Raw genomic sequence first — 27,861 nt, 5'->3', positions numbered from 1 at the left:
GCATTTGCTTCACGTTGCATTTTTTTCTGGTTATGAACGCGCCAAACCCGGAAGTGTTTACTTCTGGGTTCGCTGCTTTGCGCATGCACAGGAGCAATCTATCACGTCATGCGCATGCGCAAAAGTGACACAGACTTTTCAGGGTGTGAATGGCACCCCGGAACGGATCGCGTCCATAAGTAGAGGTACCACTGTAGATCAGGCATAGACAAAGTCAGCCCTTTTGGGACTACAACTCCCATCATCCCTAGGTAACAGGACCAGTGGTCGGGGATGGGAATTGTAGTCCCAAAACGTCTGGAGGGCCAAGTTTGCCTATGCCTGGAATAGATTCATGAAATTAACATGGAAAACTGTTAAGAGGAACTTGCTTGAAAAAATGTTGAGATCAGTCAAAACTGCATGCAGGAATGTATTGGGAGAAATGCAAACTATCATGCTGGAAAATTTTCACGGGGACTTTTTAAAATAAAATAAAAAACACAAACTAATGCAGAAATGTGAGGAACTGGATTTAAGAGTGAAAAAACAAGAAACTGAAACTGACACAATTAATCCCTAGTCCATACAAGATAGGACCAGAGCACACAAAAGAGTTTTTGCCAAAGGGGCAGTGAGGAAAGGTCATAGTTTTGTCACGTTGTAAATGCAGCCGAGACGCGATATCAAATTTGGGCAGAGATGGAACGTGAAGAGTCCAAAGGAAAACCAACAGGTTGGACCGAGGATGCATCTAGCTTGGCACTTTATATGTTTCTCAAGTTGGAGATTAATTCTACTGGAAGTGGCTAGAAGGGATCCTTACTGTTCTTTGCTAATCTCTCCAAGGTGTTGGGCAAAGGGCTGTCTCAGGCTTTGTACCCAAGCTCTGTTTGACTCAAAGCCCCCAGGGTTGAACCTGGAAACATCTCTGAGCAATGCATGCGCTTGGCTCCTGAAACACAACCCCCACCCCCACCCCCAAGAAGGAGCTGCCATATACCAAGTAAATTTAGACGGGAAGCTGGCACATCTTACTTCCACTGGTTATGTTTTCTGGAGGAAGTTGTCACTTGAACAGCTCAGCTATGTTCCTGGCTCCTGGAGCCACCAGATTCCTTGGCAGCTTCGAAGGCGGTGATGGCGGGTGGCCATGTGATTTGCAGCCCACTTTGAATGTCACGCTCCAAAGTCAGTCCCAAAAGCTTCCCCCGCCCCTCACCAGATGGAGGTTGTGTTGATAAGCGTTCGTGCCTCTCCTTCCCTGATGAGAGCGTGTTTGCAAAGTGCAGGAGGCAGCTCTATGACACAGGAAGCTCCCCTTGGACTTCTCCTTCATGCCGGACGTAACTCTCGTTTTCTGTGCCTGCAAAACCAAAAGACCCCATGTTAGGAAAGACATCACTTTGAGAAAGGTCTACGTTGCTGTTTCTTAAAACAGGGGTGGAGGAAGGGGGGTGTGGTGGGTGCTGTCTGCCCCGGGTGTCACCACTGAGGGGGGTGACAAAATGCCAGGCGGCACTCACCGTGGGCCTGCAGCGCACTCGAACCACACGTCTCTCCTGGGAGTGACACGGTGGCTTGGGCACCTGCAGGCCCAAATGGTCCGCCTACCTCCCCCCCAGCTGTAGGGTGGCTGAGTGGGAGGAGGCGGGCAGACTGCGGAGGCCCCACAGTGAGCCCCCCCCCATGGGTAGCTCGCCTCACCCCTGGGCAGCCGTCCCAGGTGCCCTCGCAGCTTCCTCCGCTGCCGGGGATGAGGCACCTTCAACCCCAGAGCTGTTGCTGGATCACAATCTCCCATCCTCCTCCCTGGCCACTGGCAATCCTGACTGGGGCTTGAAAACCCTCTAAGTGTCCCTATTTTCCAGGGACAGTTCTGGATTTACAGAAGCCCAGTTTCTGATTTGATCCAGTATATCGTTCTGCCCGGACACTGAGATCCAGCGCCAAGGGCCTTCTGGCGGTTCCCTCATTGCGAGAAGTGAGGTTACAGGGAACCAGGCAGAGGGCCTTCTTGGTAGTGGCGCCCGCCCTGTGGAACAACCCTCCCTTCAGATATGAAGGAAATAAGCAGCTATCCTATCTTTAAAAGACATCTGAAGGCAGCCCTGCTCAGGGAAGTTTTTAATATTTAATGCTGTATTGTTTTTAACACTCGATTGGGAGCTGCCCAGAGTGGCTGGGAAAACTCAGCCAGATGGGCAGGGTATAAGTAATAAATTATTTATTATTATTATTATTATTATTATTATTATTATTATTATTATTATCACAGAATGTCCTGTTTTTCCTTAGGACATCCCTATTTTCATTGGATAAATGTTGGAGATTATGGAGTTATGTGACCCCCGAGCCAAGGAGATAAGTAACTATACAACTTTTAGAATATATCTGAAGGCAGCCCTGTATAGGGAAGCTTTTTTTAAAAAAATGTTTTAAGTTGGAAGCCGCCCAGAGTGGCTGGGGCAACCCTGTCAGATGGGTGAGGTATAAATAATGAAATTATTATTAGTATTATTATGGAATAGGATGTCCCTATTATCATCAGAGAACTGTTGGAGGGTATGGGTTTATGGGGCTCAGCATCTTGGGGGGGCACCAGGTTCCTCATTCTTGATTTAAAACCTATTCCCTTTGGAAGCTTTCATGAAAAGACTTATTTAGCTACTTTCCTGGAATGCCTTCGGTATATTCCGAACACACTTTTCAGCGGGAGTTTAAGAGAGGAGAATGTCCTCCTGGGGATTCCCGAAACTGCTTGATAAGGAGAGCGCCAAAAGCTGGTGGGTTTCGTTCACGCTGCGGTTGTCAAATTAGCATCTCCTAGCGAGAAAACTAATATTATCTCCTGTTACTTCTGCTGCAAAGGTGCTGCTCTGCTCATATCTTCTAGAAGAATGTAAGGAGACCCTTGCTGGATCAGGCCGGTGGCCCACCTAGTCCAGCATCCTATCCCCTCAGTGGCCAACCATATATGCCTGTGGGAAGCCCGCAAGCAGGATTCGAACACAAGAGCACTCTCCCCTTCTGCTTTTTCCAACAACTGGTATACAGAAGCATACTGCCTTGGAGGCCACGACGCCAACTGCTAGGGGCCAAGCCCAGCTGGGGTTCCCCAATATATTTGGGAAGGGGCTGAGGCCCCCCAATGTCAAAAAAATCAGGGGGCAGAGGAGGCCAATTGCGAAGCCAAGCGCTGAGAGGCAGGTGGCAATGGCAGGAGGAGGAGCTCTGTGTACAACAGAGGACAACAAGGGTGGATGAAGAGGCCATGGAGCAGGGCCCTCCCGCTCAACCTCCCCAACTCAGAGCCAGTACCCTCTGTTGAGACTCTTGCTCGGGAAGTCTCGCAGCTGACCCCTTACTTGGCTCAGGGTGAGGAGGTCGGGGCTTCATATGCCCAGGGAGGCCATTTTTCCACCTGAGGAGAGGAGGTGGCACAGACTGAGCTGCCAGCGGGGGAGCAGCGTCAGACCTTGTCTCTGAGACAACAGCAGCACATCAAGAGTCAGGAGTAAACCCAGCCCCCAAGAAAGAGCACAAACCTTTGGGAACCTTTTTCTTCTTTATATTACTGCCAGCAGATGGAGACTCAATTGCTGGAAACTCTGCGAGTAAAATATTCGCTTATTTGCAAAACTAGATGTCTGTGATTTATTCTAGCCTAAGTAGTTTCGTGGGGAATGCTTGTTTAAAGGTGGGTGAGGGCAGATGTGAAGCCAACCAAGTTTTAATATGCTTGGTAGCAATCACCACTGTGCTAACTATGCTAAGAGATAGTAAAACTCTCTCCTCGAAACCTCTTTATTCAACACGCACAAGTTAAGGTCGGGTTGTCTATAGGGCATGCATGTATTTGAGTAGCCGGACAATCTATGTTTAAAAGCATGATGGGCAGGGAGGGCTGATTCTCGGAACAACTTCACACTCCTGTGCAGTCTCAGCTCCCAACTTCTGATCTGTATCTCTGGCCTTGTCCCTGAATCTTGAAGTTCCTTTCCTCGTGCTTTAATCCTTGCTGCATCTCTGGGCTTTTTCCTGCTCTTCACTCTTTACTGAACCTGCACTGCAATAAAGCCTGGCTACTTGACATGCAAGAAAGGGCACTTGCCATCATTCTTGGGCAGGAGACTGGGACAGGTGTAGTTTAAAGCAAGTCGTCCAAATCCTTTCCTCTACATCTTTTGCCCTAATCTGCACCATCAGACCCACAGGGGACTTGAAACCACATAACGCTGGACTTATATTTATTAGAACTCCCCAGGCCTTCCTCCTATGAGGCACAGGAATGGCAGTGGTGCAAAGCAAATGGGCGACATCAAAAGACAAGACCATGGGTAGGCAAACTAAGGCCCGGGGGCCGGATGCGGCCAAATCGCCTTCTCAATCCGGCCAGCGGATGGTCCGGGAATCAGCATGTTTTTACATGAGTAGAATGTGTGCTCTTATTTAAAATGCATCTCTGGGTTATTTGTGGGGCATAGGAATTTGTTCATTATTATTTTTCCAAAATATAGTCCAGCTCCCCACAAGGTTTGAGGGACAGTGGACTGGCCCCCTGCTGAAAAAGTTTGCTGACCCCTGGACAAGACCATTTAATAATGTTCGGCGAACTACAGTTCCCATGGTAGGAGTTGGGTATATTTAGCCTGGAAAAGAGAAGACTGAGAGAAGATACAATAGACACCTTCAAATATCTCAAGGGGTATCACATGGAGGATGGAGCAAGCTTGTTTTCTCTTTCTCTGGAGGGTAGGCCTCGAACCAATGGCTTCCAGCTACAAGGAAGGAAATGCTGATTTAACATCAGGAAGAACTTTCTGACAGTCAGAGCTGTTTGACAGTGGAACGGTCTGGCCTGGGACAGCGGAGGAGGAAGCTGCTCGGGCACCTGGGGCGGCGTGCCCAGGATGAAGAAGAGTAGAAGAGGAGTTTGGATTTGATATCCCACTTTATCACTCCCCTTAAGGAGTCTCAAAGCGGCGAACATTCTCCTTTCCCTTCCTCCCCCACAACAAACACTCTGTGAGGTGAATGGGGCTGAGAGACTTCAGAGAAGTGTGACTGGCCCAAGGTCACCCAGCAGCTGCATGTGGAGGAGTGGAGACGCGAACCCGGTTCACCAGATTACGAGTCTACCGCTCTTAACCACTACACCACACATAGAGGCAGGGCAAGGGTAGGGCGAGCCACCCATATGGGCAGGGCGCACCGCGGGGCCTCCGGAGTCTGCCTGTCTCCTCCCACTCAGCCGCCCTACAGCTGGGGGCGGGGAGGCAGCGGGCAGACCATTTAGACAGCATGGAGCCTGTGTGTGCCCAAGCCACCGCATCTCTCCCAGGAGAGACACGTGGCTCAGGCGCACTGCAGGCCCCGCGGTGAGTGCCTCCTGGCATTTTGTCACCCTCCTCAGTTGTGACACCTGGGGCTGTCCGCACACATTGCACTCTGCTTCCTCCAGCCCTTTCCTGGGAGGTTGTAGACTCTCCTTCCTTGCAGGTGTTTAAGCAGAGGTTGGGTGGCCACCAGTCATGGATGCCTTAGCTGAGATTCCCACATTGCAGGGGGTTGGACTGGATGGCATTCGAGGTCCCTTCCAACTCTACAATTCTATGACTCTACGGTTCAGCTGGAAAGGTCGGACTGGCAAAAAATGGTGGTCAAAGCCAGGGCGATGCTCGCAGTACAGATGTGCTGAACCCAAGGGTCAGAGTTACCTTTGACTGGTGGTGGGGCTGGAGGCGCAGCTTCCAGCCGATCTTCTTTGATCCGGAGGGCGGTCAGGAGGAAGCAGCCTCCCCCAAGAGCACCGACAAAACAGCATAGGACAAAGCTGTACTGCAGGCTCCGGAAGGAGGCGAGGTAGGAAAAGGCCCCTGCCTGTCGCTTCTGGATTTCACTGGAGATCTGGAGGGGGGAATGTGATTTTTTACTCTGCTTATTGCATTTATGCCCCACCCTCTTCCTCTAAGGAGCTCAAGGTGACATCCATGGTTCTTCCTCTCCCCATTTAATCCCCACAGCAACCCTAGGTCAAGAGGCAGTGACCGCCCCCCTGCCAGCTCACCCAGCGAGCTCCAGGGCCAAGTGGGGGATTTGAACCCCGTTCAGTCTGACCGTGTTGTTTTCTCTGGTTGCTTTTGGTCTTGACCTCAGCCTGCCCTGAGGCTTCCTGGGCCCTAACACAGATGAAGCAAAAACTCTGGGATGCATAAACTGATGCGTTTGACGGACTGACTGGTGCCAGCCCTCCGGTGGCCAAAGCTGGGACTTTAGTTCTTCCAAGACAAGGAAATGGGTAAATATGTCATTTTCTCTTGATTTTTTCTGTCCTAAGGTCAGTCCTCCACATTTCCACTTTGCAGATTTATTTATTTTTTAAAAAAGTCCTCATGAAAATTCATTAACATTTTAGTGCAGATTTTTGCTAATATACATATGCTTCTGTGCAATTTTGCCTAAGACGCACATTTCCGCAGAGCATTTTCTCTAATGTAATGCATATTTGTCTGCTGTCTTCAAAAATATGTGCATTTTTATGCATGCTCAACCTCATTATATGCCCATTAATTGGCCAGAGAACTGATTTGCAAAATTAAGTCTAGCCTAAGTATTTTTGTGGGGGGATGCTTGTTTAAAGGAGAATTTCTAATTTTGAAGCATAGGAGAATTGTGTTTTCAAAAGTGCAAATTAGGGAGTCGGACACGACTAAACGACAACAACAACCTTTAAATGCAAACGGTATTGAATTTCTCCCCGTAACCCTATTCAAGACCATTTGGTTCTTGAGGGACCAACAGGAGCTTGGCTATCTGTGTAAAACTCACTTTGTTTCTTATTAGTCTGAGTAAATTGGCTAATATATTAGCAGTGGTGCAGGTGGTCTTGGACCTCTGATGGCTTTCCTACATCTGATCCTTTGGTCTTCATCCACTTAGCTCTCTACCTGACCAGCTTATCATCTTTCGACTGCCTATCTGCCTCTGGTCCTAGGTTGGTTCCTTTATCTGTTTTCCTGATTTCCTGCCTGTCTTGGATTATGCCTTCTGCCTCTGGCCCATTTGAACATCGCCAGGATCAAGAACCTGCTTCAACCTGCCATGAAATGAAGCCCCAAGCTATTCACTCACAGTGCAAATAATTTCTATGCACTTGTAAAATGAGATCACTTTGTACCGTTTCCCACCAAGGGGCGGGGGGGGACTTCAGCCCACCCCCACCTCTAAAGCTGCCCATATAACTTACGATTCCAATGAGATAGGGGCTTCCGGCATCACCAAACAAATGACTAACAAAAATCTGTACAGATAGTGCGGTGGATTGGCATGTTGGTTTCACGACATACTGAAAAGTCAAAGGGAAAAGACCCAATGGTCAAGGTAAGTAGGAAGTAGGAAAGACCAGCTAAATGTGCTTGACTGTCAGGAGCGAGCCAGCAGTAAATCACACGGTGCAAGTCGGGGTTAACTCTTTATCAGCAAAACCACAATGGATGCAGGAGTGTCAGGCCTGATGAGCACAGCAACTCATCTTCGGCAGGTCTTGCCCCTGTGAAGCAGCTGTTGAGACTGAAGGCCCTCACCTCCACACAGCTGCCTAGGTCCTCTCCTCGCCAGGGCTTTCCCCAAGCAATCGGAGACTGTGCCTCCATGAAGCCAACCTCTCCTCCACCCTTTTCATGCCTCTTCTGCTTCTGCGAAACAGGGGGGCAGGAGGGGAGCCTGTCATAGCAGGAGGGGGAGCCACCGGCGACTCTGCACCAACCTGACTCCTCTTGTCCTCTCTCTTCTTCTGCTTCAGCTACTGCCTCTGATTCTGGACTGCTCTCTGCCACAGACTCTTCCTGCTCACTTAGCCCTGTTGCCTCTTCAGTTTCCAACACCTCCTCCCTCTTTCTCCCTCTGACCACCACCAGTCCCCGAGTTCTGAGCCTTCTTCCCTTGGGGGTTCCCCAGCCGGGCCTCCAACGTTTCCTCTGCATCCAACCAGGCTGTAACACCTACATAAGGAAGCAGGCTGTGGTTGCCATATCAGTGCTTCTAACGTGGGCCTTGCCTTCCTAGCAACATACTGCTGGTATCTGGGTTGCTAGCAGATATGCCAGCCCTACCACAGAGACTCGGGACATGGGTGGTGCTGTGGGTTAAACCACAGAGCCTAGGGCTTGCCGATCAGAAGGTCGACGGTTCGAATCCCCACGACGGGGTGAACTCCCATTGCTCAGTCCCTGCTCCTGCCAACCTGACCCGGAAGCTGTACGCCGGCTCCCTCAGCCAATAAAGCGAGATGAGCGCCGCAACCCCAGAGTCGGCCACGACTGGACCTAATGGTCAGGGGTCCCTTTACCTTTACCACAGAGACTCACTACACAATTTCCTAGGTGTGCCTGGCTTTGCACTGCAAACGTCTGAAAGAGAGAGACCACTTCTGCATGGTGTGCAAGGAGGGTGGCCACACATCCAAGTCTACAAGGACAGTCCTCTAGCCGAAGACATCCTCTTTGACTGCAATCCAGCACGTACTTTCCTGGGAGCAAGCCCCATTCAACACGGAAGGACTTGTCAGCAGGATAATATTCATGGGATTGCATGTTAAGGCATTTCACATTAACTTCAAATGCCCTGCTTCCCACCCCACCCCCACCCCCGTGTGACTCTTGTCTCTGCTACGTTTCTGGCTATGGACCTGAAGGGATGTGAAGGTAGAAAACAGAGAGAGAAAGAGAGAGCAGAGATCTAAGAATAGGTGTATCAGGTTATCAGCAAAATCAATATGACAGAAAAAGACAGCTGAACTCACCAGCAGTATGTCAGTCACAATGGCCCAGTTTAAGGATAAAAGAAATTCTCCAAGGGCGATAAAAGTCTGAAATAGGGAAAAAGCACACAGAGAGGTAGAGAGAACGTCATGAGTTGACAGGGCACTGGAGATTTGCAAATGCACACACAGAAAGATTAAATACTACTCTCCATCCTTTTAACGGTTCATGTTTTGGGTACTAGCAACCCTTACAAGATCCCACCTTCACATCAATGAGCTGAGGGCGGTGTTACCAATGTTGGGTTTCAGCTGAGAGAAATTAGGAACATGGGAAGATCCTTCATTTTTGCCAGCAAGAGCTGGCAGAGGATATAGATTTGGTCACAAACCGGCTTGAAGGAGCTTGTGAACAAGGAAGTGCCCAAGTGACAGTAGCAGCTACTACAGCCAACTATGGGAAGCCTCCCTCTCAGGTTTGCAAGCTGCTTTGCTGGTACAATTTGACTGCTTAAAACAAAAACCAGTTAACTTTTAGAGGGCAGATTTACCCAGTGCAATGACCAAAAATTAAATACTAGATAGGGTATATTGATGAGTATGCTAGAGGCCCCTGGCACCCAGTCCAAGCTTCCCTGGTAATATTGCCTGCCCACATATATGAAATTCAGAAAGGTTTATCTCGGTTTCTGCAATATTTCAGTCTTGCCATCTTGAGGACTAGAAACCTTTCCAAGCCAGTATCTCTGCTATGAATTCCCCCATAGGCAAGGTTGTCTTTGAGGAGAGGCCAGCCACTAAGGCAAAACCCCTCTTGCCACATGCTTACATATGTAGCTATAATGCTTTCCTGAGCCAGCATGATCGCCAAATACATGGATGGAGATGATGTCAGCAAGCCCACAGCACAGATCAGAGGGTCAGCCATTGCGTTGGTCTTCTTGAATCTTCTGGCGGCTTCTGCTCCAACAATGACTCCAAAGATGCCAGTTGCAATGGTTATTCCTCCAAATATCTGGCTGGTGGACAGGAAAAAAATATGTCTGTGTTTTAAAGACCATAGCAGGTTATATAACCTTATAAACATTGGCTCTGTCCATTGGCTGACTATTTTATTATCATCATCATTATTATTACATGACTGTATCTTTGTGCTTTGACCATGCTGTAGCAGGCAGAAATTACTTATTTTTATTATCAAATTTGCCTACTCCCCTATACCCATAGATCTCAGGGTGGTTCACAAATCAAACAGGTGTGATCTTTCTGCAATGCTCCATCTCTGCCACAGCCTCCTGTTGTCACATTTCTTTAAAAATATAGTAAATAAAAAATATTCAGATAATCTCTCCTATGGAGCGTTCCCCATGCTCTCTGTTTGCTTGTCCCAAAGGAAGCTTGTCTCACCTGTTGAAGGTGTCACACGACCCTTCCTGTTGGCAGGGAGGGACAGCGTCATGGATGAGCTGAGCTCTGGAAAGGAACACTGGCATCCAGAACCCCAGAGCTCCGACGATGAAGGACATGGCAGTCACTCCGAGCGAGGACCACAAGAAACTCCAGCTGACAGGGGGTGGGGTGGAATAAGAAACATATTTAAATCCAGTGGTACCTCGGGTTAAGTACTTAATTCATTCCGGAGGTCTGTACTTAACCTGAAACTGTTCTTAACCTGAAGCACCACTTTAGCTAATGGGGCCTCTGCGCTACCGGAGCATGATTTCTGTTCTCATCCTGAAGCAAAGTTCTTAACCTGAGGTAATATTACTGGGTTAGTGGAGTTTGTAACCTGAAGAGTATGTAACCCGAGGTACCACTGTAGTTTCCTTGGTCTCTTGGGTTTTGGCTTTTATTGCTCTCCAAATCAGGGGGAGGGAAAACCTCAGGCCTGGGGGGCAAATGCGGCCCTTGAGGCCTTTCTGTCAGGCCCTCAGGATTTCATCAGGCCATACCTCCCCTCCCCAGGCCACAGCCTTAGCTTGCCACGTTCTGCAGTTTCCTTGAGTGCTTCTGGCTGACTAAACTGTGATAACAGCCGTTGCTTGTCTGAGTGAATGGAGAGATGCACAGATAGCTCGGAGCATGAGACCCTTGATCTCAGGGTCGTGGGTTCCACCCCAACATTGGGCAAAATATTCCTGCGTTGCAGGGGATTGGATGAGATGAACCATATGGTCCCTTCCAACTCTACAATTCTGTGATCTATGTGTAGATACCCCTGGCCTTTACATGGCTGGAATACAGCTGACTGTAAAAAGACAAGGGTCACACCTGTTGTTCCAGTGGAGGCTGCCCCACCAAACTCCATCTGCCTTCAGTCAGCCCCCACCTGCCTGCCTTCTTCCTTACAACCTGCCCAGCAAGTGGGCCCAGGCTACCACCTTCCTCCTCCTCCACCTCAGTGTTGCCCCTTCTAGAACTCAGCAGGGAGGAGGATGGGGTAAAACTAGAACTAGCTGGCTTTGCCTGTCATGGGCTCTGGCGCCACCTACTGTTGAGCTTCCTGCCTTCTGTCCTACCAGCTATCGCTGTGTTGCTCTGTGTTGAATTTTGGCCTCTGGCTCCACCCACTCTTGCCTTTGGCTCTGCCCACCATGGGCATGCAGCCCCCAGAAGGCTGCTTGAGAAGTGATGTGGCCCCTGGGCTGAAAAACACCCCCCTCCTCCTGCTGTAGAGTACCCGGATGCCTGACAGTATACTCTATGCATCTTTTAATTAAGGAGAAGGATGACAAGGTGATGTTTGAGAGCTCTGGGGGCTAGCCAGCATGTTCACCAGAGCATTCTGGGTAATCAGGTAATTTTTAATTTTTAGAGTGCCTTTCGACGTTGCTGAAAGCCAACTGCAACCCACAGAAATGACATAATGTTAGCAGGGAGGGTGGCAAGTGTTTCACAAGCCTGAAATTTCAGTGCCTACGTCATAAACGAGCATTTTACATGATAGCCAAGTAGGGCACACAGTATCGTAATTAACCACCCGGGGGGGCTTTTACCTTCCAGAGCAGACAATGTTCGCTACCTGACTTCATAGCTGTCAACCATCCCTTATTTGGCAGGAAACTCCCTTATCCCAGTGCCGTGTCCCGCTGCTGTCCCTTATTGATGATGTCCCTTAAATTTCCCGGGTTTCAAAGGAAGCAGCTCCTCTCCCTCCCTCCCTGCCGGCCAGGGAGGAGGGAGGCTCTATCTGTGTTGCTTGGCTGCGTTGCTCACCCAATAAGGAGTCTAAGAACGACTGGGGGGTGGAGCTTGCATGCCTTGTGCCGATCAAATCGGCCGCGTTGCCTGGGGACTCGCCTTTGCTCAGCGCTTCCCAGCGGAGAGGTGACAGTGGTTGTCCTTGCTGCACCCCCTTTGCCGGTTTGCTTTGCTGTGGGAACCACCGCTTGAGGCTTCGTTTGGCTGTTAGGCTGGCTGGGCTTTCTCCCTTTGGCTCGGGAGCTGGTTGACTAAAATCCCTTATTTTGGCTGCTGGTCCCTTATTTTCGAGGCTGCTGGTCCCCTATTTTCAAATCTGTAAGTTGACAGCTATGCCTGACTTGGCCCTGAGCATGAAATGTTCAAAGGATGCCTAGAGAAGATTTCTTCAAGTCAACATTGCCCTCTACTGGATCCAGCTCAACTTGCAGCACCTTCAAGATGCACGGATTTGTCAAAGTATATAAGGTTTCGGGGACTTGAGCCTGGTCTTCATCAGGGACACAGTGTTGTTCTTAGATGGCAGATAGAATTTATATATGCATATTATACTACCTAAGGCTAAAAGCTGCACTTCCAAGCAAAGGGTTGGCATTCCATACAGGCACTGAAAATTCAAATAATAATAATGATACTTACTTTTTGCAAAGTGATGAAATGTCCTTGAGCCAAGTTGAATCCCCTCTGACCTTGTCAGCTGCGGGCTCCGCAGCTCCACGCCGGGATGATTCAGGAACCAAGAAAATGAGGAAAGCCAAGCCTACAGCTCCCATACAAGGGGTGACCTACAGAGAAAGGAACAGTTGCTGATGTTGCAGGAAATGGGCTTTCAACAAAGACCATGATTAAAGTGGCAACATTCTGATAATCAATAAGGAGGAGTTATTGGGGGAAGGGTTATTGGGTTGTTGTTTTTGTTTTGATTATGCATTTCATGGTTTTATATTTCGATTTTATTCTGTGAACTGCCCTGAGACCTCTGGGTATAGGGCGGTGTATAAATAATAATAATAATAATAATAATAATAATAATAATAATGGCAGAAAAGATGGAGTTCCTATAAGCTCTTGCCCATCATTTTTCAAAGCAGGCCCTTGGTTTTAGCGTTGCAGATCTCAAGCCAGTCTTCTGTTTCAAACAGTTTCTGCCTCTTCACAAAATAGGCTGACAGTGGGCTGAGGCCAGCGGTCGGATTTGTTCAGCTGAATGAAACTCCCTTGATAAAGTGCAGAGTGGAAGAACCCCGCCATTTTGCCCCCCAAAAGGGGGTCCATCCAGAAAATACTCACCCTGAACCCCCAGTTCCAGTGGCTAGTAGCCAGTGCCATTCCAGATGACATGATGTAACCGAGCCCACTGCAAGAGAAAGGAAACGCACCGTTTTTATCTGACTGCTTCAAACCACCAAGCATGTCTAGGGGACAGACTGAGCACCAGTTTGGTTGCCAGGTCACTAGCCTAGATAGAAGCTCTTCATGGGAGGGGCTACATCTCAGGATTAGGGTGCACATCTCCCATGCCAGTGGTCCAGACCTTCCAAGTGTCCCTATTTTCCAGGGACAGTCCCGGATTTACAGAAGCCACCCCGGTTTCTGATTTGACCCTGGAATGTGATGCTTTTCTTTCGGACATCCCTATTTTCAGTGGAGAAACGTTGGGGGGTTTGGAGTTACGCAACCCAAAGAGATAAGGAACTATACAACCTTCAGAAGACATCTGAAGGCAGCCCTGTATAGGGAAGTTTTTTAAATGTTTAATGTTCCTTTGTGTTTTAATATATGATGGAAGTTGCCTAGAGTGGCTGAGGCAACTCAGCCAGAGAGGCGGGGTATAAATAATAAAATGACGGTGATGTTTAGGATGATGATGATGGTGGAATAAAAGGTAAAAGGACCCCTGACCATTAGGTCCAGTCGTGGCCGACTCTGGGGTTGCAGCGCTCATCTCGCTTTATTGGCCGAGGGAGCTGGCATATATCTTCTGGGTCATGTGGCCAGCATGACTAAGCCGCTTCTGGCGAACCGGAGCAGCGCACGGAAACGCCATTTACCTTCCCGCCGGAGCGGTACCTATTTATCTACTTGCACTTTGACATGCTTTCGAACTGCTAGGTTGGCAGGAGCAGGGACCGAGCAGCGGGAGCTCACCCCGTCATGGGGACTCGAACCGCCGACCTTCTGATCGGCAAGTCCTAGGCTCTGTGGTTTAACCCACAGTGCCACCCACATCCCAATGATGGAATAGGACGTCCCTATTTTCATGTTGGAGCTTTGGTGGTCACTTCTTAGCCTCTCCAGTTTAAAAAGTTTAGAGTCTCTGCGATTCAATAAAACGTGGCTTCCAATTGTGGCCAGTGACTGATCCTCTTCAAACAACAATCAGGACCAGTCAAGAGTGTAGAACGTGGCCTTGGATGCAGCTGTCTTGCTGAAGTTAAGCAGGTCCAGGTTTGGCCAGTGCATGGATGAAGGATCACCTAGGTAACCTGCATGTATGACACATGGAGTTCCGTGAGGAAAGGAAAGAGGGATATCAATGTAGTAAGTGGGACCTGCAACAAAGTGTTGCAGTGGGGACTGCTGCCATTCTGAATTCCCATTCCACCCAACCTGGTTTTCTGTGTCCCCTCTCAAAAAAAACCCACCCCCAAACAGTCAGCATTTTGTGACTACTGAGCACACTCAGCCTCATGGGGCAGTTTGAGAGGTTCTCCCTCACTGCACCTCTAGACCTTTCTTCAATGTTTGAAACTCCCATTGTTCTAGGTGCATTTTGCGATAGGGGGTTTCATTAGCACGAGCAGTTTCTGAGCTCTGGGCGCAGTACTGTGCCTAAGATTTCAGATTAAAACTGCAGAGTGGAAGGAAAGGAGGAACTTTTTCTGCCTCTCCACTTCCAGTTACTCTCTTAAGACTGGATAAGAGACCCTTTTAAGACTATTAGGGGTGTGAGCAAAGGAAGAACTAGACCATGTGAAAAATGAACATAATATTTTAGCTGCAGTTCATTCATTTTCAGCTTTGTATTCTTGTTATAAAAAAAGCACACCTAGACATTCTATTGTTGCACCCATAATCTGGGTTTAAGGTGCCATTTAGCTCCTCGCTTTCATATCTCAGTTTCTCACACTGCCTTTCTTCCCATAAATATTTTTTGCAGTTCTGCATGTCTTGAGTTCCCTGAATCTTGCTGGAAATTCCTCCCAGGTGTTTTTGGGTACAAAATGATTGGCACTTTCAGTTTGATCATCAGAAATGCAAGGATGGGGGGGTGTGGATAGACAGATGGCTCTCTTCAACAGCCCCACCCTTGCTAAAAGGAAAATGAAGAGGCTCCAACCATAACATCCCCCCCCCGCTTCTCCCCTTCCCCACTTCCGTGCTGCCCCCTAGCCCCAGATCCTTCCCAACTTGTCTCAGAGAACAGAGATCTACCTTCCAACTGGTATGAAGATATAAAAGAGCGAGAGCATGCACGTCCTGCGGTCTTTCTCAAACAGGTCAGCGATGATGGTGGGCGCGATAGTGGAGTAACTGGCGGTGCCAGCACCCACCAGTCCCCGCGAAATGAAGAACAGCCAGGGCATCTTGAGGAAGGGGATGAGACGTGCAAGATATTGAAAAGGGCACACATTAAGTAGCACCTTCCAGCACTCGGCATAGCCTTTGTTTATTTTAATTTATCCTCCTGTCCCTTCAGAAGAAGCTCATGCCGAGCAGAAGACAAGACATAAAAAGATATACAAATTTCGCTATCTTTACTCTCTTTTCTGTCTCATAGACTGTAGTCCACGATCCAGTCAAGGCAAACAATTATAACATAAAGCTTGCACCTTTATTGCCCAGAATATCACTCAGAGTTTCTCTGGGCGGTTCCCTCCGTTCTAAATTGGTAGCCTAGGTAAAACTGAGTTGTTCTTGTTAAGTTGTGGGCAAACATATCAGACGACACAGTGATTCTTCAAACAGCTCTTGTTTATTCACAGGCCAGGACAGAACTGAACTGAAGGGTTCAGTCAGCCTGCTTATATAGAGCTCCAGTACAGCGTAACTGTAACAATTTTCTAAAACTATCCAATCACTGAACGTCACTTTCGATCCCTTATTTGCATAACTATCTACAGTATCCCCCTGCTGGCCCAGGACGAGAACTTCAGTACGTAACAGTTCTCCTAACCAGTGCTCTTTTTTTTCCCAGCCAGAGCATGCAGGAGTACAGTTCCACCAACTCTCAGGTGGGCGCCATTGTGAGCCAGCGCTCCCCTCACCGCCTTCTTGCCTTTATGTACTTCTGAGAAGCCCAAAACGTACATTTCAAGTCAAAACAGAAGTTGGCCAGCTTGTGCAAGTCTACACTTTTTTAAAAGATCTATGACTCCAGCTAACTCCTAGCCATGATTAGTCAAGCTACAGGGCAGCCAATTCGTATTCCCTTCTCTTTAATCCGTCTCCAGTACAGTACAGTCATACCTCATGTTACGTCCACTTCATGTTACGTTCTTTCAGGTTATGTCCCGCGGCAACTGGAAGTACCGGAAAGGGTTACTTCCGGGTTTCGCCGCTCGCACATGCGCAGACGTGCAAAATGACGTCACACGCATGCGCAGAAGCGCCGAATCGCAACCCACATGTGCGCAGATGCACTGCTGCGGGTTGTGCTCTTTTCATATTGCAAATGGGCCTCCAGAACGGATCCCGTTCGCAACCAGAGATACCACTGTATAGTGGCAGGGGGCTTTAAGCTTTCCTGCCAGGCCTCTACTGTTGCACAAGTGAGTGTTAGCACAAGGGCCCTTCCAAGCTGCCCTAGACATTTGCCATAATCTAAGAGAATGAGGGCGGAAGAGGCACATTGATTTGACCTATACCAGAACCAGGGTTAACCCCCAAACCAGCTAAGGAGACTGCTGGCTGTAGTTTTTTTGCACCTCCACAATCAGTAAATGGGTCTGTTATCAAACTGGCATCTGTTCAGGGCTGCCCTAAGTCGCCTGGTGACTTATTGTAACAACTTCAGTGAATTCTGGCACCTATTTTTCTTGGGGGGGAAAGCACTAGCTAATTTTTAAAATATGTTTCCTCCCCTCCACTCTTCTCATTTGTAATAGTTGAGCCTTAGCTCATTGAACCAGCTTTGGATTTGCTGAACATTCGAACGCCACCAGGAGGTGTACCATTCCCAAAATGGAACATCTATTCATGCAGACAAACCTCCACCCCCCAAAAAACCAAATAATTGACACTTACCCATTCTGGGATGAATGAGCTGGCAAGGGTAACGCCAGACCAGAGGATTACCCCAGCACTCAGGATGATTTTGCGGTTGTATCTGTCACCGAGATATCCAAAAAGAGGGGCCGCCACCAAGAAACAAATAATAAAAACTGTTGTGGAAAGAAGCAAGAGGAGTGATGAATGTTGACAGCTGTGTGGGAGTTCACCAGGGTCCATTTCAGTGTATTTATCACATTATTTCACTTTCCTTCAATTCATAGAATCTTAAGAGCTGGAAGGGGCCACAAGGGTCCAATTTGCTGCAATGTAAGAATCTTTTGCCCAGTGGGGGGCTCGAACCCATGACCCCCCATATTAAGAGTCTCATGCTGAGACACTGACTGAGCTATCCCAGTGTCTACTGTTAGGTTCCCACACTTCACCATCCTTCTACCAAAGATCTAAGATTTGCCATAAACACACACATGTTATCCTCATTACCACCCTGTGAGGTAGGCTAGGCTGAGACTGACTGGTCTCAGGTCTCCCAGTAAACTCCATAGGATTTGAACTTGGGTCTACCCAGAGTGTGGGTGTCACTCTTGGCTATATTCATGAATTTAGAAAAACAGAAGCATATTTTAAGAATCTTTGTTTTGATTAAAAACATAAAAGCCCACTGCTGGATCTGACCAAAGGCCAGTCTAGCCTAGTACCCTGTTTCCTCATGGTGGCCATTCCTCCTTGAAACTCCCAAGTCAGACATGATGGCCACAGAATTCAGGGTAGGGCAGATACCTCGGCCTAAACTGGACTTTTTCACAAAGAGGGGCTGAAGAAATGAGGCAAATAGAGGTGAAGAACGGTAAAGTTTAGGCTTTATTACATGGCTCAGGACATCAATACCTCTCCCCATAGGAACCAATCTTCAACCTTTAATCATCAACAGAGGTCCTTCTTTGTGTGCCTCCTCCGTGAGAGGTCCAGAGGGTGGCAACACCAGAATGGGCCTTTTCGGTGGTGGCTCCCCATTTGTGGAGTATTTTCCCCAGGCTCACCTGGCACCATCATTACATGTCTTTAGGCACCAGGCAAAAACATTCCTCTTTACCCAGGCCTTTGGCCGTTAATGTCCTTGTTAAAGCTGTGGGAGGGACTGTTATTATGATTATTATTTTTTTATTATGCTTTTTAAAAATTATTTTATGATTGTGCTCTGTAAATGTGTTCTTAATGTTGTACACCGCCCTGGGGTCTCATGATAAAGGGTGATATAACAACAACAACAACAGCAGCAACAACAACAACAGCAACAAATTATAAACGAGCCAGGTTTGAATGGCATGAACTTGAGAGTTCTGAAGAAGAACTCACACCTGGATGTGCTGATCTTCTAACAAAAAACAGATAACTTGTCCCTAAGTGTGGCCTCCATACCAGGGGGCTGGAAAACAGCCAGTCTAACACCAATTTTTAAAGAGAAATCTGCGTGGCAGGGCAGAATCCAGGAAATTATAGGCTGGTTCGAAGTTCTCCAGATTAATTGGTGGAATGCACTTTTAGAAATAAAACGACCAAGTATATAGAAAAACAAGCATAGCTGAAGTTATATCTCACTAACCTTGAACTGGCCCAAAACAGAGGTGTTCCCTGTGGTTTGAAACACAGCAGGGGAACCGCCTCTCATTTTTTAAGCCTTACGATAGAATATAGACATCCCTTGCGACAGGCAAGACCTATTCACACTGTTACGGCAAAAATCTGGGTGCGAGGCTGCTCTGCCACCCAGCTCATCGGACTAAGTCCGTGGGTCCCTGCGGAGGAAAATGAGCTCAGCCGGAGACAGGAGCAAACTGCAGAAGATCCAAGTTTATTGCGCAACAGGTTCAAGGCGAGATTGAACAGTGAGAAAGGGGTGACATGAGTTTTTGAAACTCCCTCCATGTCCCAGAATACAGTGCAAAACACGTCATGAATATATTAAAGAGAGGTTTGGTTACACAGATTACATCATGAATATATTAAAGGGAGGTTGGGTTACACAGATTAACATATGGAGGAGGGAGGGGGGAATATGCAGAGCTGGAGATATGCACAGATAAACACTTCCTGGGGATGAAAAGACAATGGTCTCAAATATGCATAGTCTGCCACCTGACATTGTCTGGAGGAAAGGCTGATCAGAACAATTTGAAAGGATTAAGGTCTTGACACTTTGCTTGAGGGATTATGCTGGACAGGGGAGATGTGATGGAGTCCTAGAGTAATTGAGCAAACTGGCACGCTGATTTTCTATGAATTTTATAGATTTTAGTCCCTTTTGACAATTGGAAATAAATTGATATATTGTAGCGAAGAAGAAGGTGAAGAAGACATGCCCCCCCCTTCCGTAACAGTCCCCCATTCGGAGATAGATTTGCATTAAAGTTCTGTAAGAACTTGCAAATCTTTTCTCCGCACCCTAAATCTCGGTGAAGGTAGGGGTGCCGTGTGAGTGGGAATAGGCCCTAATGGAAAAGGAGGTGGGTTGAGCAGGGCAACAAAGGAGGGAGCAACACGGACCAAGACAATGTATGTTTACGTTATATAGATATGCACTAAATAATAACTTTGTATCTATCGTACTAGATGTGTGGGTTTGTGCAAACCTGAAGGGGACTTGCAAATCATGCCTCTTAAGGCCATTTGCAAGTATAGTAGTGCAAAAAGGACACCTGTTGTATTTTGTTCAATAGTGGTCTATGCTTTACATTTAGCAGGAAGGTCCACTACTGACTGAAAAAAAATGCAGTTTGCTTTGTCCCCCGCCATTTTTGTGTTCTCAGGTGTCAAGGTAGCTTTTCTGTGGTCTCACAGTAGTGGCAATCCCTGGTGAATCCACTTAGGGCTTTCATATTAACCATGTTGCCTGGCACTCACCACAGCTGCCATAGGTTCGGGCACGTCCTGAGGGAAATGTCCTTGCCTTGGCTTCCTATGGGGGTTTTATTATTGGTCTTGCAGTCATGGGAAGTTGCGCACTTGCACTTTAAGGACCAAAAGCTAATTGCAGCCTGGATACACTTGCCCAATTCAAACTGAGTCCAATTTGAATTTATCTTTCCCCATGGTTCTCAACTCTTCAAACCAATCTGTTAAAAGAAAACCATTCTTAAAGGGGCACTTGTCGAAATAAGTCAATTTAACTGTATAAGGGATCATTCCTGCTAAACCAAAGCATATCCACCTTCATGTATCTTAGAAGCTTCTCCTTGGTAAAGTGGGTTTTAGCACATTTTTTAAAATGGGTAGGGAAGTTGGCAGAGTGCCAGGTGAAACAACGAAATATGGTAATAAATTTATCTAAGTCTAAACATTGGACTACATAATATCCTGATCTGTTAAAAGGTATAAAATGTATGAGGATCCTCCACTGGGGTGTAAGGAATAAGACATTAGACATAAAACACTTACACACAAAAATAGCCACAAAATAGCCCCCCCATTTGTGGAAATGACACACTGTCAGACACATTTCAACATTCCTACGTAATAACACATAATACAAAACAAACTAATTAAATATCAGTTGCATATCTTGAGACAATTGGGATATTTTATATATGTATCTTGAGGTTCAAAAGTCAGAAAATGTCCTTGTAATTCAACTCCACCCCCCTTTGTCAGCCCCACTCCCCCCGGCAGTCTATATCCTTTGAAAGAGACATCACTTTGAAACTTTGGTGTCTTCTGTTGTGGTGGCGAAGTCTTTCATTGGATCTGTAATAACACACTTGTAGAAGTGATATCCTGTAAGGGCAGGGTGGACTTAAAAGACACAGTTAAAATAATAATAACACACACACACACACACACACACACACACACACACACAGTGACCTATGAAAGAAAGTTAATACAGCAGGGATTTCACAGAACAGAAAGAAAGTTGTTGTGGGAGAAAAAAAGGGACAAACACTTTGTTATCGGGGTTCACATATCCTGTTAAAAGGGAAAATTATTTCATGTGAGAAGCCTATCAGGAAATGCTGTTCCTAAAATGCACACAAACAAAGTCTGTGATTTAAATCCCATTGAGAGGTGGAATTCTTTGATATTTACCTGTGAAAAGAATTTGGCATGTTAAGATTTCAAACTTGGGACACATTAAGGGTGATTTCTCTCAATGGTTCCAAGTTTTACATAAACCTCCTCTCCCCCCCTCTACAGTTCCCCCTCCTTCCTCTCTCTCTCTCTCTCATTTCTTTTCCTATCCTCTTTTTTTTTTTTTGCTGATCTAGTCTCTGTGCATGTGTGGAGTTCATGTCTCAGCAAACCTTTTATACTATTGAAATGTTGCATCTTTTGGCAAAATTAGAATTTGAATAAGGGAAGGGTAAGTAGATTTTAAAAGAGGGTTAGATTTAAAACAAAAGAGAGAAACTCAGCAATTGAAGTATTCACCAACAAAAGCTAGCAATTTCAGCCCAAGCAAAGCGACTGCTTCCTTTATGTACAGGAAAGGGCTAATATCCCTCTGGCCATTCGTGGAACAATGCCGCGCCCTTATATATGGGAAATGGCCAGAGAGTCAGAATTCATAGGAATTTTTATTTTATTTTATTTTATTTTATTTTAACATTCTAAGTTTTTCGGCCTTACCATTTGCAGACAAAAATTTTCCTGCCCCTTTATTTACAGGATTGGTCAAGGCCCATATGTATTTGTCTGATTTTTAAATAGTAGACAAAATGATAAACACTGTAATCACTCAAATGCTTGATATTACCAGTTGTGCTTCAAAACATCACAGCTTCACCTCTCACCTTTTAAAACTAGAGAGCAAAGCTAGGCTGAATTTCAACTCCATCACCACACCAGAATTTAAGAATTACCCTGCGATGCTTGCGGACACATGTCCTTCCACACAGCCACAAATTGGGAGAGTTGAAAGGGACCCTGGGGTCATCTAGTCCAACCCTCCAAAATATAGGGTTCACAGCAAGATTTCACAGCAAGATTTGTACTACACACACATTCTTATGTATACAGGCACTACTGGGGAAGAGAGCACAATCAGTGCTCCTATCATGTACTAAGGAAGAGGAAAATAAAAATTCCTAACTTTATACAGAACCCTTTAGCAGATCTTGAGATTAGTTTGAGTTTACTTCCTTAGACGTGCAAGTTCCTTAGAGTGCAAGTTCCTAGACAAATGATCTTTAAAGAAAGATTGAAGTGAACATTTTCTTAAGATAGGGAGAGGATCTCTTATAAAGCATAGTTAAAACAGCCATAGATTTGATTTAAAGGGAATACAAAAGTGACAATTTTAAGCCTAATCTATGCCCCCCCCCCTTTTGCAGTTTCCTTTAAAGGAAGCTTACTCGGAAGTAAATTTACCTGGCACAGAAGAAGAGAAAAAGGAAAAAAAACCTGAAAGAGACAGAATGAAACAAGGGGGGGGCATTTTCTAAGAAAAGAGGCCTGATATCAGGAGCCTTACAATAACTCTTCTGTCCAACCAAATCAAAGTTAAAACTGGACTCAGATATTTTCTTAGAAGGAAGACCATACTTTCATAGGCATGTGCTTCATGAAATAAATACACTGCATTTTAGCTTGAGAGAGCAGTGGTGCTCACCTACGCTTTTGCAGCAGAAACATCTAATTCACATTAGAAACATTCACATTCCAGAAACATTAGAAACATTCACATTCCAAAATAGACTGTAGACTCACAATCTGAAAAGTTGCGGCAGAGCACGAGGTGGGGTAAACATTTGCACCTTTCATTCTCATTTTGTCTTATTTAGGACTGATAAGGTCCAGCATGGCTTCCTTAAAAATTAAATTTTGAAGCAAGCTTGCAGTTTAAACTATGCGCGCTTAAGAAAGGCAGTCTGTCAGAGACAGAAGGAACAGACAACACACATAACAGACAACATGTAAACACACATATTGTCATATATGTATTAACACACAACACACATAACAGACAACATGTAAACATATATACTCTCATCCTTTAGTTGGTTATTGCAAGGAGTTGGGCTGCTTCCTTTAGCTTCATTAAGTGAAATTAGTAGGAAGGTCCCACATGGTTTTAAGAGCCTCCTTGCCTCTTCAAACACCACCAGTTAACCAGCCGGCCAACGCAATTCGGGCTTGGCGGAGGCGGTGCTGGCAGGCCAGATTTCAGAACAGAGGTTCTCTAATTTTGCTTCGATAATAATTTGTGGCCAGGTATCGTCTTCCAATACGTGATGACAAATTGGAGAGGAGAGTCAGGGTCCTTCTGAGACTGAGATGGCTTTCTAGAAGCCTTCTTCCCAGAGTGAGCCCGCTCGCGTTTGGAAGCCTGGGTACCCATTTTATGTTTTACGCGTGTCTAGACAGAAAGAGGGAAGAGAAAGGGTGGTAAGGATTGGTATATCTAGGAGATTGATATACTTAATACGGGATTTATAGTAAAGAGGGGTCTTTAGTCGCTTGGCAACTTCCTTAGAGGGTTTTTAAAGAGCTCTAGCTATCCGGTATTCCTTCCTATTTCCTTAGTCAATAACCTGGGGTCCTTTTCCACTCTGCCGATCCCGCCCAATTCCTCATGGGCTATCCCTCCTGGCAACCTCCTACCTATCGTCAATCTCAGGAAAAGGGGCCCTACTGAACGCCCGCGCCGTGCGGTGCCAGATCGGGTGATCCCTGGATAGAGTTTCGAACCGAAAATCCCCCTTGCTTTTGGAAGCGGGCTCACGCATGATACACGTGTTACGTGGCACCGACCAGTGCGGCTGGGATTGATACAGAAAGCAAGACCACTTCCCGCCCCCTTGCCGGGCGCTAAAGAAGTTCGGAAAAGAACTCCAACCCCTTGCTTTCAACTGGGATGTCCGTTGCGGAGAGTCGGCTGTCTTTCAAGTCGGCTCTCTCCGTCTTACTTTCGGACTCCCAATTGGTGCGGCTGGCTGGAGAGTTTAGAGAAAGGGATAGAGCTCAGAGCCCCCCTTTCGGGCCGAGCGGTGGTCCACGGTCTCTCTCACTAACCGGACCGAGAGAAAGGTAAGAAAGAGCGATAGGAGGAGGGCAGAGATTCAGTTGCCAGGAGATTTCCACCCCTTTCCCACCAGTGCACTGGATTTTTCCTTTTCCTTATACTCACATGTCTTCTATGATGATCCCCGGATTGATGAATAAGCCGGCTGGATCCCTCTTTGCTCCCCGGCTGAACTCCTGGGGCTTTCGATTACCGCCCGGAGGATGGCCGGGGGTCCAAAGGATCTTCCCAGGCAAAATGGCCTGGTGCCGGCTGAAGATTTCAGGGCCCCCGGTCAGCAACGCGGGAGAACCGCATGCCCCACGTGGGGCGCCAACTGTTACGGCAAAAATCTGGGTGCGAGGCTGCTCTGCCACCCAGCTCATCGGACTAAGTCCGTGGGTCCCTGCGGAGGAAAATGAGCTCAGCCGGAGACAGGAGCAAACTGCAGAAGATCCAAGTTTATTGCGCAACAGGTTCAAGGCGAGATTGAACAGTGAGAAAGGGGTGACATGAGTTTTTGAAACTCCCTCCATGTCCCAGAATACAGTGCAAAACACGTCATGAATATATTAAAGAGAGGTTTGGTTACACAGATTACATCATGAATATATTAAAGGGAGGTTGGGTTACACAGATTAACATATGGAGGAGGGAGGGGGGAATATGCAGAGCTGGAGATATGCACAGATAAACACTTCCTGGGGATGAAAAGACAATGGTCTCAAATATGCATAGTCTGCCACCTGACATTGTCTGGAGGAAAGGCTGATCAGAACAATTTGAAAGGATTAAGGTCTTGACACTTTGCTTGAGGGATTATGCTGGACAGGGGAGATGTGATGGAGTCCTAGAGTAATTGAGCAAACTGGCACGCTGATTTTCTATGAATTTTATAGATTTTAGTCCCTTTTGACAATTGGAAATAAATTGATATATTGTAGCGAAGAAGAAGGTGAAGAAGACATGCCCCCCCCTTCCGTAACACACACACATATAAAATCCATTTTTTTAATACTTTATTTAAGATTCAACAATAAAAAAAATTCACAATAACTACTACATCAGTTCATTACAACTGACCATCTTTAACAGTAGTTGAAAAACTACAGAACATCAATTTAGCTTGCTCAAATTTTCATATTTAACTTTTATCTCTTTATCTCTTTCTTAGCAGATCAAAAAGAAAAGAACAAAAGAAGAAGAAGAAGAAGGTAGAAAGAAAAAGAAGAAAGGGTGGGGAGATTTAAAGAAAGAATTAGAAGAAAGGAAAAAAATGAAGATAAACACATTTGACTTCCGATTAGACTCATTGTATTATTATTTCTATTATTTTTTCACACACAGTTCCAGATTCACACACACACAAAATCCATTTTGAAAGCAATTTTGGCTTCGCTTTCACAAAGCGAAGTTTTCTATATACAGTCATGTGTTTATTTATTTGAATGTGAAGCAGATCTTCATTTTATTTTTAAGAAACAAGAAACCAGAAGGTTAATGGAACATGAGAGGATGTGTTATAACAGAGTGGTCACTTGGGAAGGTTGCCTGCACAGGTCTGTCAAAATGCCACAATTTCACAGGGGGGGCAGAGAATAAAACACAGGATGTGGTGTTGGGTGCGAAATCCAGCTTCCTGAGAAACGTTAACCGACAGGCAGATCTTATTTTGTATGGTTTTTGCATAGCACAAAATTCCAGTATTCTCAGAACGCTATTTTGAATTTCTTTCTAGAAGGCTGCCTTACACAGAGTCAGACCATTGGTCCATCTATCTCTGTACTGTCTGCAATGGTTGGCAGTTGCTCCCCAGGGACTGAAACGGGACTCTCTCCTTGCCCTTGTACAGTGGTACCTCGGGTTACATACGCTTCAGGTTACATACGCTTCAGGTTACAGACTCTGCTAACCCAGAAATATAACCTCGGGTTAAGAACTTTGCTTCAGGATAAGAACAGAAATCGTGCTCCGGTGGCGCAGCAGGAGGCCCCATTAGCTAAAGTGGTGCTTCAGGTTAAGAACAGTTTCAGGTTAAGAATGGACCTCTGGAACGAATTAAGTACTTAACCCAAGGTACCACTGTAGTAATGTAACAAGACATCATTACGTCCATCTACCCTACCCTGTATTCATTGCGCACAGCGCTGTTTCCTTTCTGCTGCAGTTCGCCATCTGACAAAAATGACACTATTTGTCTCACCGTCTGCTGTGGTGAAATTATGCAACTCGTGTAATTTACATAATTAATTATATTGCTCTGCCCCATTCATTTCAATGCAATGCAAATGCAAGGCAAAAGCAGTAGTGATTGGCGGGGTAGATAATTGATTATGATCATACGCGAGCTGAAAGCAACAAAAGAGAATGCCATTGTATTAACATGTTTTTACCTGTGTGTAACAAGCCTGCGCTGCTGTCTTGTAGTTTGAAGTAGGTCTGTACGTGTTGAAGCACCCCTGTAACAAGGTAAAAATCCATTACAACCACAATATTACAGTGATAGGATTAATTTTGACTTCTTAAAGTTTGTTTGTTATCCTACCCTGTCTCCAAAACAGCAAGCATGGTCACCCACCCTGCATTTTATCCTTTGAGTTAGGTTAGATTGGCCTAAGTTCTCCCATGGCTGGGTAAAATCCAAGTCCACTCCTATGACATGATAGGCTCCATCCCTTGCCCCAGCTTGTGGGAAGGGGAAGCAGAGGTTTAGCAAAGGAGTGCTGCTTTGATCTAGCAGCTCAGGTTATGCAAAGCTGCCTTTACTACTTGTTGTACTACTCGTCTCAACTAGGACCAGGGCCTTCTCAGTACTGGCCCCGGCTGGAATGCTCTGTCACAAGAGACTAGGGCCCTGCGGGACTTGATATGTTTCCGCAGGGACTGCAAGACAGAGCTGTTCCGCCTTGCCTTTGGTTTGGACTCAGTTTGACCCTTATGTTTCCCTACCCTTAGGGTTTTGATCTATGGGCTACTTTTAAAATGAGGCCTTATTTTAAATTGCATTTTAACCTGTATTTTAAATTGGTGGTTTTTTTTCCTATTATGTTTTTACTGTAATTTTACTGGTGTTAGCCGCCCTGAGCCCGGCTCTGGCTGGGGAGGGCGGGGTATAAATCAAATTTATTATTGTTGTTGTTGTTGTTGTTTGCTTGCAGAGAAGCGGGGATCACCCATCTCACTTTGCTTTTACTTGAGCTCTTATGAAGCTTACCTTAATCTGTCGATAGCCTAACAGCGGAAACCCTCTGAGAATCAGTGCCCTGCTCTTCATTGACATTTAGATGGAAGATGTTATATGTACAATCAAAGGGTGGAAAAGGAAAGAAGCCTGCCTTTCCATTTTACAGAATTGGCAAGCCCAAAATAGCACTAATTCTTCGTTGGGGACATCAGAGGCTGTGAACTTTAGGTTTAAAAATACAAGCCCCTTGTATATGGGGGCAGGGGGCAGGACTCTGGAAATCCAGGACAAAACATGGAGGCCAACAGGTGTCGTCTGGCATGTCATACCGAATGGGATCTGTGGCTGTATACGACTATGCCTTTAATGCACATTGGAGGCACATTTCCCTCTCAAAGAATTCTGGGCTTGTGGTTTACCCCTCACAGAGCTCCAGCTCTTATCATTTTGTTGCATTTTAAGAACATAAGAAGTACCTCTGCTGGATCAGGCCAGTGACCCCATCTA

The 27,861-nt window shown here is 46.3% G+C and overlaps 1 protein-coding gene across 4 annotated transcripts in view; it reads right to left on the bottom strand.

The window, feature by feature from the left end:
• Positions 1-293: 293 nt before the first annotated feature.
• The window catches only part of SPNS3 (SPNS lysolipid transporter 3, sphingosine-1-phosphate (putative)), a 43,191-nt gene continuing 15,623 nt past the window's right edge, over positions 294-27,861 (bottom strand). Inside the window, exons 3-14 of one of the 4 annotated variants that reach the window (XM_081843541.1) lie at positions 26,564-26,629; positions 17,189-17,325; positions 15,377-15,528; positions 13,232-13,298; positions 12,581-12,726; positions 10,148-10,303; positions 9,570-9,759; positions 8,783-8,848; positions 7,229-7,327; positions 5,700-5,889; positions 4,670-4,760; positions 294-1,345 (exon numbers count right to left, since the gene is read on the bottom strand). In XM_081843541.1, the coding sequence (XP_081699667.1) occupies positions 4,681-4,760; positions 5,700-5,889; positions 7,229-7,327; positions 8,783-8,848; positions 9,570-9,759; positions 10,148-10,303; positions 12,581-12,726; positions 13,232-13,298; positions 15,377-15,528; positions 17,189-17,325; positions 26,564-26,629 (1,349 nt within the window). In that variant the 3' untranslated portion in view covers positions 294-1,345; positions 4,670-4,680. Of the gene's footprint in view, positions 1,346-3,651; positions 4,049-4,669; positions 4,761-5,699; positions 5,890-7,228; positions 7,328-8,782; positions 8,849-9,569; positions 9,760-10,147; positions 10,304-12,580; positions 12,727-13,231; positions 13,299-15,376; positions 15,529-17,188; positions 17,326-26,563; positions 26,630-27,861 lie in introns of those variants that run through there. The other 3 variants (XM_081843542.1, XM_081843544.1, XM_081843543.1) reach the window with 3 other exon arrangements.

The sequence above is a fragment of the Podarcis erhardii genome (genome assembly GCF_964252035.2).
Source record: "Podarcis erhardii genome assembly, chromosome: 16".
NCBI classification, from domain to species: domain Eukaryota; kingdom Metazoa; phylum Chordata; class Lepidosauria; order Squamata; family Lacertidae; genus Podarcis; species Podarcis erhardii.
The sequence above is the reverse complement of the archived record's forward strand: the minus strand, read 5'-3'. Positions and strand labels throughout refer to the sequence as shown.